General features: G+C 42.4%; 1 protein-coding gene across 2 annotated transcripts in view; it reads right to left on the bottom strand.

Moving 5' to 3' along the window:
- Positions 1–12,861, bottom strand: part of LOC132894602 (latent-transforming growth factor beta-binding protein 2-like) — a 316,258-nt gene that overhangs the window by 290,681 nt on the left and 12,716 nt on the right. For both annotated transcript variants that reach the window (XM_060934665.1, XM_060934666.1), the window contains exon 2: positions 10,630–10,703. In XM_060934665.1, coding sequence (XP_060790648.1) covers positions 10,630–10,703 — 74 coding nt within the window. The remainder of the gene's footprint in view (positions 1–10,629; positions 10,704–12,861) is intronic.

The raw sequence follows: 12,861 nt of genomic DNA, 5'->3' as shown, positions 1-12,861 counted from the left end.
GAAGTTTCCCGCCAGAGGAAGTGACATCACTCGGTGCAGGTGTCATGCGTATTATTAAAATTCTTTGAGGATTTATGTGGTTTTAGAACAAATTTAACAGAGTTGACAAGGACACTGGGACGGATGAAAAACATATTTTTCTTACTGAAATTTCACACAAAACAGAAAATAGACTTTCGATCCAGGTCCTGGGTTCGAGCCCCGGGGCCGGCCAGGGCCTTTCTGTGCGGAGTTTGCATGTTCTCCCCGTGTCCGCGTGGGTTTCCTCCGGGTGCTCCGGTTTCCCCCACAGTCCAAAGACATGCAGGTTAGGTTAACTGGTGACTCTAAATTGAGCGTAGATGTGAATGTGAGTGTGAATGGTTGTCTGTGTCTATGTGTCAGCCCTGTGATGACCTGGCGACTTGTCCAGGGTGTACCCCGCCTTTCACCCGTAGTCAGCTGGGATAGGCTCCAGCTTGCCTGCGACCCTGTAGAAGGATAAAGCGGCTACAGATAATGAGATGAGATGAGACTTTCGATCCAATTGATTTGATAACAGTTAATAGAATAAGCCCCCAAAAACAGACTGTTAGACTGAATCCCTTCCTGTTTATTTGAGTTGAATGTATGAATCAGGAGTCGAAGACGGCCAGTAATGTGGGGGGAGGGGTGGGAGTCATTTAATTAATGTTTTATGGATAAATTGGGTCTAAAATGTACATCAAGCATCGCTACTGGTGAAAGTTTGTCATAATTTGCATTATTGTTCAAAATTGATTTAATAAAGATAAAGATTTATTTTGTGGAAAATAACAAAAGGTTTATCTCGGAGATGCGAAATGTACCCCGAATTCTAGAATGACCCATGAAATTTATCACTATTACAAAGAGAAAGCAATCGTCACTGAAGAAAAACAATTTGAGGGAATGTTCTCTGAACACGACGAGGGGGAGAAAAAGGAAAAGCGGGATAATTATGATCATTCTTGCACCTGCATTCGTCTGGGACAAATCCAACACCGAATCGAGGGATGTATTATGTTCTTCTGAATGATGGTGCCTGTCATGTTTCGGTTCTTGAACTTGATCTCTGAAAGACTTGCAGTGATCCTATCCAAAGTCAAGCCCCGTCACATCTGCATGTAGATTCTTTCTGCTGTAAAACTATTACATACCTTTGTGTGTGTGTGTGTGTGTGTGTGTGTGTGTGTGTGTGTGTGTGTGTGTGTGTGTGTGTGTTGGGGGTTAATCTGCGCTTAGTCACAACATGAATTATGGAGGTATGACACTGTTACTCAAGCATAGCTCGAGGCATCAGTTCCTCCCTAATGAGAAAAGCTTGCCACTGACAGCTTTAAGATCACAACTCCGTCATAGAGGAATCGAGGATTCTGCGAGGCAGGTTGTATTAAATGTTTTTACAAATGGCACACATGTCAGTCTGTTCTTTTTCTTTCTCCCACTGTGAGTATGTTTTCTCTCCCCCACGGCCTGTAGTGTGTGTGTATATATATGTGTGTATAAAAATATTAAATGCTTGATTGGGCATACATCTATAGAATACATCAATATAAATTTGGAGCTCCACATAAGTGTGTAACTCAAAAAGTATGCGTCCCCCACTGTGAATGTTTTCTCTAGTAGCTTTATTTCCAAATCTAGCCCCCCCACAGTTGTCCTCGCTGCCAATCTGCGGTGTGTGCATGTCTCTCTTTGTTAAGGTCTCCGACGTGTTTGAGGCCAGGCACAGTGGCACTTGTTTTTACTGATTTAGTCAGTCATGGTGTGTTATGCTCCAACCTGGGTCAAAGCCAGGTACTAAAGAGAGGCCACATGTAGAGAGAAGAATGATCTTGCAAGCCAATCTTGATAGTCAGTGCATTCGTGCAAGCAGGGTTTAAGAAGACGTGCTACAATCTCTCTAAGTCAGAATGCTTATATGCTTCTTAAAAGCTCTTGTGTTGTGTATAGATATTCTGTATGCATCTTCACTCAAAGTTGTGAAGGAGCAGACACACAACCAACCTTTAAAAAGTAGACGGCCTTTCGAGTTCATAAAATCGGTGAAATTTAGTTCCTTCTGAAAGTTGGTCATTGTGATATATGTTTATTTCTGTAATATCTAAAAAAAAAAACATCCCAGAGCATTCTGTGGCTGGGAAGTTATTTAATTTGAGGGGATTAAAGCAAATAATGTGCATGAAATTGCTCGCTTTGTGCAGTCAAGCAGACAGAGGAAGTCTGTGTGCGCATGCGCAGGTTTACCTTCTTGTTCTTCTTTTCCTTCTTCTGTTGGGTTTTCTATCACGCGGCATCCAGTGTTGCATTACTGCCATCTACAGGTTTCCCTTTGACCGTGCACTGGCACAGTTCCATCATTCTGTCGCTAAATGAACAGCTGATCACACCGAGGTGCTCGCTGACCACCGATATTTATCAATTTGGTCCTGCGTTTCCTTTCCTTCATATATAACATAACATCTTTTCTTCTTGCTTTCCGTTACTGTAGTCATACTTTCACATTTCATTCACACACTCACGTCCTCCATTTGTCTCTCCCGTTTCAAATTTGTATCCCACAATGCCTTGCGCAAACAGGGAAAGCCCACCACGTGACGCATGACATAGTATCTTGTATTGGGTCATGGTGAAGCAGGAAAAAATAGCGGAGAATTTCAGGCCACGTGGCCCTAAATTCATTAATTGTTCTTTTTTTTTAACTAATAAAATTGGAAGTCTGTGATTCGAATTCAGTAGCTTTCGGTCCACTAAACAAAAATAATTGAGTGTCAGGGAAAATTCTTTTCATGACCTACACTTGAAAAATCTGAAAGGCAGTCTACCTTTAATAATAATACTTGGATCATAATGCTTTACAAATGTTGCTGCACTATAACAGATGCTAAGCCCATACTATAATACATAATACCTGGAACAATCCAGCTTTATGTATTCTGGCATGTATAATTTTATTCTATCCACATTCAATGGATATGAGCAATCGCACACTCTGATTGGCTACTCTACTACTAGGATATCAGCTCATATACCGTGAGTAGAAAAAAACAAAATGGCAGAGCGTGCTGCTGAACCAACCGAGGACGAAATACAAACTCTACTTTGAAAACAAAACCCCCCCAAAAAAAGCAACAAAATATGGAATGAAAGTATTTGATGGTAAGAACGTGTCTTGTTTCATTTTTCAAGAAATATTATTATTATAGCATCTTTCACAAATTGCTACTGTGATTTTGCCGGTTTGTTTACATTCTAAGTGGAAATGATTTTGTCGGACGTTTTGTATAAAAGTTTTTATTTATCGAATTTGCGAAAAATAGAAATAAAAATGCTACGTTTCTGAAAATCCAGTGAATGTGGATAGAATAAAACAGTTATTCCACTCAATCTCGTTGTACATGGCTTATAGGCTATCAGCTCATGTACGACTCGATTTTGTGGAATAACTTGTTAAATACGCTCAAGCTTTATGAAGAAGTGTTACACATTTAACCATAACTACTAACTAACTATTAGAAATGATAAGGTATTGTGAACACTATATAACTAGTGTATCATGCATTAATAATATAGGAGTCAATTAAATGAAAAATAAAGTTGTACATGAATTTTAATTCGGGCGGCACGGTCGTGTAGTGGTTAGCACTGTTGCCTCACGGCAAGAAGGTTCTGGGTTTGAGCCTAGTGTCCGACAGGGGCCTTTCTTTTTTTTTTCTTTCTGTGTGGAGTTTGCATGTTCTCCCCGTGTCAGTGTGGGTTTCCTCCAGGTGCTCCAGTTTCCTCCCACAGTCCTAAAACATGTGGATTAGGTCAACTGGCTAATCTAAATTGCCCATAGGTGTGAATGTGTGTGAGAAGGGTGTTAGTCCTGTGATAGATTGGTGACCTGCCCAGGGTGTACCTCGCCTCTCGCTTGAAGTAAGCTGGGATTGGCTCCAGCTTCCCCCGCAACCCTGATGGATAAGCGGTATAGAAAATAAATGGATGGATAAAAACTTTAATGAAGTGTACCGTAGGAGTGTAAAAACCTAAAGTTAAGTCAGAGCAAAATGAAAAATCTTCTCTCCCACACCAGCCCTGCACACAGGGCCGTCATAATTGAGGCTTTCCTTCTGTGAGTTCCATGTTTCAGAAAAGAAACGTCTGCACTTGTAAAACTTAAAGATAACCACGGCGAAACTTTTCTGAAACCTCTCATTTTGGTGCTCAGATCTGGAGGAAAAGGAAAAAAGTGGTTATCGAGGACTCTAATGGCTCGAATAAGGCCTTTTTTGCGATGCCCCTCCCAGAATTTCCAACATTTTGAACAGTAAATATGAAGAAAAAAAACGCTCCTATATAATTATCTGTTAAAGATTTGGCATTTTCTGTTGTCGTTTTTTTTTTTTTTTTATACCGCACCATATTCATATAAAAGATACAAAAAAATATCAGTCATGATTTTGTCTTGAAGCAGATGTTGTGAAGTTCTTGAAATAGGAAAAAGGATCATCTCCCTGGAATGTGTACTTTTTCAGCCACAAACAAAAAATACAATCACAAACAAAGGGTTGCAATTTTGAATGTTGTAACTGCATTTTCGTTTAAAAAAAATGAACCACTATTCACTACTCCTCCTGCATTATCTGCATTTTTTGTTTTTAATTATGTGGCAATTTAGGTATCCAGTATTGCTGTGGCCAAATAAAAGTGGAGCTACACCCATAATTAAGCACCTCTGTCAGGAGAACTGTGTGAACCAGATGCTGAGGGCTGGTTATTCATGCTCTAAGAGGAACAATATGGCAGTGAGGAAAAAAAAAATAAAAATACTTCTTTGGTACCGTAATCCAGCAGGATGTTTGTATGCACACCACTGCAGTTTGGCAACGTCATGTTTTACAGGATCACATGTGCAGTTATGTGGTATTTCAAAACACCATCAGCCCAATATCTGTAGGCATAATGATCTATTATCATGTAGGCTGGATTGTTGTTGGTTGTTCTGCTGAATTGCGCTTTTAAACGTGAGGTACATATGGTACTGAGCTACAGGGTGAAATTCACAGGACGTTAAGCATACCAATAGATATGCGAGTTCTCATAAACTGACGTGTTGTTACCTTATAATGTTTATGAGAAACTTGCATAATCTAACAAACATTAATCTGTATTCAGAAGTGCCAACATTGCTAACAAGAAAATTCAAGGAGATGAAAATAAATCCGAGCATATGTCGGCAGACAAGAATTTTTTTGTTTGTGTGTGTGTGTGTGTGTGTGTGTGTGCACCAATAAAAAATAAGTGAGACAAAAAAATCCGCTGTGATCATTCAATTTAGTTATTTTTATTTTACCAACCAATGAGACTGCATTCCTTCCTTCTTGTTTTCCATTGGCTCAGAGGACTAAAGCTTGTGAATTCAAAGGTCAAAGTTCACCAAGATACAACCCCAATTCCAAAGTTGGGACACTGTGTAAATCGTAAATTAAAACCGAATGCGAAGATTTGCAAATCATGGAAACTGAGACATTTTATTGTTTTGTTTTTTTAAATATATGCTCATTTTGAATTTGATCTCAGCAACACGTTTCAGAAAAGTTGGGACAGGGGCAACAAAAGACTGAAAAAGTTGTGTAATGCTAAAAAAAAAAAACTAATGTGGTTAATTGGCAACAGGTCAGTAACATGATTGGGTATAAAAAGATCATCCCAGAGACGTGGAGTCTTTCAGAAGTAAAGATGGGGAGGGGTTCACTGCTCTGTGAAAGACTATGTGGGCAAACAGTGCAACAATTTAAGAATAACGTTCCTCAATGTAAAATTGCAAAGAATTTAGGGATCACATCATCTATGGTCCATCTCATCTCATCTCATTATCTCTAGCCGCTTTATCCTTCTACAGGGTCGCAGGCAAGCTGGAGCCTATCCCAGCTGACTATGGGCGAAAGGCGGGGTACACCCTGGACAAGTCGCCAGGTCATCACAGGGCTGACACATAGACACAGACAACCATTCACACCCACATTCACACCTACGGTCAATTTAGAGTCACCAGTTAACCTAACCTGCATGTCTTTGGACTGTGGGGGAAACCGAAGCACCCGGAGGAAACCCACGCGGACACGGGGAGAACATGCAAACTCCGCACAGAAGGGCCCTCGCCGACCCCGGGGCTCGAACCCAGGACCTTCTTGCTGTGAGGCGACAGCGCTAACCACTACACCACCGTGCCGCCCCTCTATGGTCCATAATATCATTAAAAGATTCAGAGAATCTGGAGAAATCTCTATATGCAAGAGACAAGGCTGAAAAACTGACACTGGATGCCTGTGATCTTCAGGCCCTCAGGAGACACTGCATTAAAAGCAGACGCGTGGCTGTAGTGGAAATCACTGTATGGGCTCAGGAACATTTCAGAAAACCATCGTCTGTGAAAATAGTTCATTACTGGATCCACAAATGCAAGTTAAAACCAGATATAAACAATATCCAGAAACACCACCTCCTCTGGGCCCGAGCTCTTTTATGATGGACTGAGGCGAAGTGGAAAATTGTCCCGAGGTCTGACGAATCAAAAGTAGAAATTCTTTTTAGAAATCATGGACACCACGTCCTCCAGGCTAAAGAGGAGAGGGACCATCCAACTTGTTATCAGTGCACAGTTCAAAAGCCAGCATCTGTGATGGTATGAGAGCCTATTAGTGCACATGACATGGGTAGCTTGTACATCTGGGAAGGCATCATTAATGCTGAATGATATATACATGTTTCAGAGCAATATGCTGCCATCCAAACAAAATCCTTTTCAGGGAAGGCCTTCCTTTTTTCAGCAAGACAATGCCAAACTGCTTTCTGCACATATTAAAACTGCATGGCTCCATAGTAAAAGAGTCCGAGTGCTAAACTGGCCTGCCTGCAGTCCAGACCTGTCTCCCATTTAAAACATTTGACGCATTATGAAGTGCAAAATACGATAAAGGAGACCCCAAACTGTTGAAAATGTATATCAGGCAAGAAAGGGACAGCATTTCTCTTTCAAAACTACAGCAATTGGTCTCCTCAGTTCACATTTACAAAGTGTTGTTAAAAGTCAAGGTGATGCAACACAGTGGTAAACATTAGATTAGATTAGATTAGATTAGATTAGATTAGATTAGATTCACTTTATTCATCCCACATTGGGGAAATTCACGTGTTACAGTAGCAAGAAAAAGTCAGACAGATAACAAATAAAACTGAAATAAAAATTAGACAAACGAAGGATTAAATACAGAGGGCTATTTGCATTATCTACCGTGAAAAAGTATAGAAAAAAAATTGCCTTATTGAGAGGCTCGGAAAAATTGCACATTACAGGTAGACTCTGTATATATACACACATATATACATAAATTATTATATATATATATATATATATATATATATATATATATATATATATATATATATATATATATATATATATATAAGTATGCATAAAAATAGTTTAGGGTCTATATTACTGCACATAATAATTGCATTGATGAGAGATGGCAGAGGTAGTAATGGTGAAGTAGTGCAAATATAACGACAAACAGGTTATTGGTGCTACGTTACAAGTTGTGTGTGTTATACAGTCTGACAGCAGCAGGTATGAATGACCTGTGGTACCTCTCCTTCTTACACCGTGGGTGTAGCAGTCTACTACTAAAAGAGCTGCTTAAAGCCCCCACAGCCTCATGTAGGGGGTGAGAGGGGTTATCCATGATTGAGGTCAGCTTGGCTAACATCCTCCTCTCACCCACCACCTCAATGGAGTCCAGAGGACAGTCCAAGACTGAGCCAGCCCTTCTGACCAGTTTATTAAGTTTCTTCCTGTCCCTCTCTGAACTTCCACAGCCCCAGCAGACCATAGCGTAGAAAACCACTGATGCTACCACAGAGTCATAAAAAGTCCTAAGCAGTGTCCTGCACACACCAAAAGACCCCAGTCTTCTCAAGAGTTGGAGACGACTTTGGCCCTTCTTGTACAGGACATCTGTGTTGTTAGTCCAGTCCAGTTTCTTGTTGAGGTGAACACCCAGGTATTTGTACTCCTCCACGATCTCAATGTCCAAACCCTGGATGTTCACTGGTGCAATTTGGGAAACCGTCCTTCTGAAATCGATCACCACCTCCTTTGTCTTGCTGGCATTGATGCGCAGGTGGTTCAGTTCACACCAGGTGACAAAGTTGGTGATGACCTCTCTGTACTCCAGATCATCCCCCTCTGACACATGTCCAACGATGGCTGTATCATCAGAGAACTTCTGGAGGTGGCAGCTGTCCGTGTTGTAGCTGAAGTCAGATGTGTAAAGTGTAAAGAGGAAAGGAGAGAGCACTGTACCCTGTGGAGCCCCTGTGCTGCAGACTACCACATCAGACACACAGTCGCAGAGCCTCACATACTGCGGTCTGTTAATGAGGTAGTCGATGATCCATGCAGCCAGGTGGCAGTCGACACCAGCTCCCTCCAGCTTCCCCCTAAGCAGTGATGGCTGGATTGTGTTGAAAACACTGGAGAAGTCAAAGAACACGATTCTCACAGTGCTCACAGTGCCCTCCAGGTGCAAAAGTGACCGGTGTAGCAGGTAAATGACAGCGTCATCCACACCAATGCCCGGTCGATATGCGAACTGCAGGGGGTCTATCTCGCTGTTCACCAGGTGTCGGAGGTGGGAGAGAACAATCCTCTCCATGATCTTCATGAGGTGAGACATTAAAGCTACTGACCGAAAGTGGTTGGGCTCCCTGGGGTGCGCAGTCTTGGGAACTGGAACCACACGATGTTTTCCACAGAAGTGGAACTTTCTCCAGACTGAGGCTCAGGTTGAAAATGTACAGAAGAATCCCACAGAGCTGATCTGCACAGTCCTTAAGCAGTCTGGAGTTGATACCATCAGGGCCAGCAGCTTTCCTCGTCTTGCTCCTCCTCAGCTCCTTCAACACCTGATCAGCTGTTATGGAGAGGCGAGGGGTGTAGCCGAGGTGTGACTCCTGTAGAGTGAGGTCGGGGGTGGAGTGTGTGGATTGGTCTGGCAGGGAGCGGAGGGGGGTGATGTGGTGTGAGGAGGGAGCTGTTGGTGTCAGAGGTATTATGGGGGGGGGTGGATTGATAACACAGACAGGTCAGGACTATGGTAAGTGGGGGAGGGTGGGGTGGCACAGTCAAATCTGTTGAAAAAGAGATTCAACTCATTTGCCCAGTCCTGGCCCCCAGATACAGGGCCCCTCCCACTGTCCTTTGTGTGGCCAGAGATGGTTTTCAGGCCTCTCCATACCTCTCCGGTGTTGCTCCCCTTGAGGCGCTCCTCCAGCTTCCTCCTGTAGCTGTCCTTGCCTCTCCTTATCCCCCTCTTCAGCTCTCTGCACTCTCCTCATCTCCTCCTTGTTGCCAGACTTAAAAACCCTCTTCTTCTCGTTTATTAGGGCTTTTAGTTCAGAGGTCACCCAGGGTTTATTGTTGGGAAAACACCGTACACAGCAAATTCCCCAGTGTTGAATTAACACCCAGAGTGTTTATATTGGTCCAACTGGACCAGTATAAACACTCTGGGTGTTAATTCAACACTGAGGAATTTGCTGTGTACCTTCCTGACTGACACAGTGTTTTCAACACAGAAATTAATGTAATCCGTGATGCAGGTTGTCAGGCTATCAATGTCATCCCCGTGAGGTTCACACAACACATCCCAGTCCGTGGTGTCAAAGCAGTCCCTCAGTGCCATACTGGTCTCCTCAGACCAGCTCCTTACATACCTCTTGGTGGGTGGTTGTTTATTCACCATAGGTATGTATGTAGGGGACAAGTGAACCAGATTGTGGTCAGAACGGCCCAGCGGGGGGAGGGGTGATGAACTATATGCGTCCTTCGTGTTCACATACATTAAATCCAAAGTTCTATTGTCTCTGGTGTGGCATTTCACATACTGAGTGAAGGTTGGGAGAGTGGAGGACAGGGAAGCATGATTGAAGTCACCGGAGATTAGTAGCAGGGACTGGGGGTGCGATGTCTGAAGCTTTGACACTGTAGTGTGTAAGAGCTCACAGGCTGCAGCAGCATCGGCCGCCGGGGGGGATGTACACAGTTATCGCGATAACGTGCGAGAATTCCCTCGGGAGGTAATATGGCCGAATGCTAACCGCTAGCAGTTCAATGTTCTTACCGCAATACTGCCCCTGTCCCAACTTTTTTGAAACGTGTTGCTGACACTGAATTCAAAATGAGCATATATTTTTCAAAAAAACAAAAAATGTCTCAGTTTCAACATTGGATATATGTTGTTTTTGTCCTATTTTCAATGAAATATAGGGTTTCCGTGATTTGGAAATTATCGCATTCTGGTTACATTTCACACAGCATCCCAATTTTTTTGGAATTGGGGTTGTAAAGACGACACAAAGCAAAGGTATTTATAATAATTCACCGACTTCTGATTGTTTTTTTGCATATAAAGCCTGAAAAGACTCCACAAAAGTGAGACAGATCCACTGAAACACACCGACCATGTTGGCTTGTGCTTTCAGTGCAGACTATGAAGGAAGGAGTGTGTGTGTATTTCTCATGTTGGCATGTGCTCTCTCGATTGGTGCTACAGGGCAGATCATGAAAAAGTGTGTTTGACTTACGTTTGATGCAGCGGTTTGTTCCAGGTGCAACAGCCCATCCTGAACAGCACTTCTGACCCCCACACACATGTGGCCTGCAGGAGCAGAAACACCATCTCTATTAGCACCATACAGCATGCTAGCAGCGTGCTCCACTTCAGACAGAGTAAAGCACTCCGAGCTCATGCTATGGCTGTAATACTAATTCAAGACCCATGCAAAGACTTTCATGTTCCAGAGATTTTCATTAAGCGAGCCACTATGGTTTCATCTTGCTCTAATGTGGTAAGAGCCCCTACAGAAATATGTGAAATAATTACACTTAAGTTGTGTATGATTCAAGAACATGTTCAAGCTGGTTGTGTAACACCAACCTATGCTGTGGTTCCACACTGCAAGCCTCTGTGTTATACACTGGGAACTGTGTGAAAATAAACACTGAGGGTATCTGAAATTTTGGCAGAAGATAACAACCACTGGGCACGAAAATCACCCAGTGCTTTTAGAAAGACTGAAGTTTTGCTGGAATGTTAGCTTTCCTCTCAAACGCAGAATGTTCATTACTAACTACAGTCCTGGTGTAAAGTTGTGCATGGAAAGACATGAATGCTACTATAATGTGAGATTCATTCGCACCTTAGTTGCTTACAATTATTTATCTTTTGCCATAGGAAGATCTACTGTATATATATATATATATATATATATATGTACATACATCATGGCATGGGAAACCACAACAGCTTGTGCCAATTACAGTGGCCCCATTGTACCAAATCTGCATGTCTTTAAACTGTGGGGGAAACCGGAGCACCCGGAGGAAACCCATACGGACACCATGCAAACTCCACACAGAAAGGCCCCCGCCGGCCGTGAGGTTCGAACCCGGAACCTTCTTGCTGTGAGGCGACAATGCTAACCACTACACCACCGTGCCGCCCCAAATTACACAAATTACACAACATGTCACTATTCCCCTCTTTGCCTCACCATTCCCATGGCAGTGAAAACAATATGGACAATTTCTTTTTCTTTTTCTCCTAGTACCGTCTCCACCTACAGTATGTCCTGTCATTGGTTTGTTACCTGATTGTGTTCACCTGTTCTGTGTTACTCTTGTTGTATCAATGTATAATTGTCTTATCTTTTTCTTTTGTTTGTTGTCTGCATCTTTGTGTATTGTTGTGTCTTCTGGTTTCCACGTTCATTCTGGGGGGTTTTTTTTCTTTACTCCTGACTCTTTTGACATTTAACAGTTACAATTTTTGTCAGAAGTTTACATACAGTGACATGAATGTCATGGCAATATTTGGGCTTTCAGTCATTTCTTTGAACTGTTCTTTTTCTGTGGCAGAATGATTGTACAGCATACAGCTTTAATTAAAAAAAAACACTAGAATTTGGTGCACAAGTTTTAATTTTCTTTGGGTTTTCTGAAATTAACTCAGGGTCAGAATTATACACGCAGGGTCAAAACTTTACATACGCTCACTTAGATTATTAATTCAGAGGTGCTGAAACTTCCAAAATGTCTCTTATCTTGCCAAGGCCGAGGTCTTTTAACTTCCTGTTAGTGATCGTGATTGACTACAGCTGGTAGCTTCTCTGTGCCTTCATAAAAATGGTTTGTTTACAGCACTCATTGGATTGACCAACACACAGTAAAATGGGGAAAGTCCAAGGAGCTCAGTGCAGATCTGAGAAAGAGGATCGCAGATAGACACAACTCCGGAATGTCTCTTGGAGCCATTTCTAAACAACTGCGGATCACAAGACCAGTTCAAACAATTGTATGTAAGTTACTGTGAGGTGTAGTCACTTTGCCAAGCCACTTTGCTTCAAGAAAACCCAAACTGTCACCCTCAGCTGAAAGGAAATTGGTTTGGATGGTCAAGAACAACCTGGGAACCACCATGGCACAGCCCTGCCATGAACTGGAAGCTGATGGATCACTGTCTACAGTTCAGATCACCATGGACTAAGAAGCTACTATCCAAGAAATAACCCCCTGCTCCAAAATTGACGCCTTCAAGCTTAACTAAAGTTTGAAGCTGACCACACGGACAAAGAAAAAGCCTTCTGGAGGATAGCTGTATGATCAGATGAGACAAGGATTGAGTTGTTTGGCCACAATAACCACCATGTACAGCTTCTCTGTGCCTTCATAAAAAGGGTTTGTTTACAGCACTCATTGGATTGCCCAACAGACAGTAAAATGGGAAAGTCCAAGGAGCTCAGTGCAATTAAAACTTG

The sequence above is a fragment of the Neoarius graeffei genome, chromosome 11 (assembly GCF_027579695.1).
Source record: "Neoarius graeffei isolate fNeoGra1 chromosome 11, fNeoGra1.pri, whole genome shotgun sequence".
Taxonomy (NCBI): Eukaryota; Metazoa; Chordata; class Actinopteri; order Siluriformes; family Ariidae; genus Neoarius; species Neoarius graeffei.
Note: the sequence above shows the minus strand (reverse complement) of the source record. Positions and strands in the feature narration are given on the sequence as shown.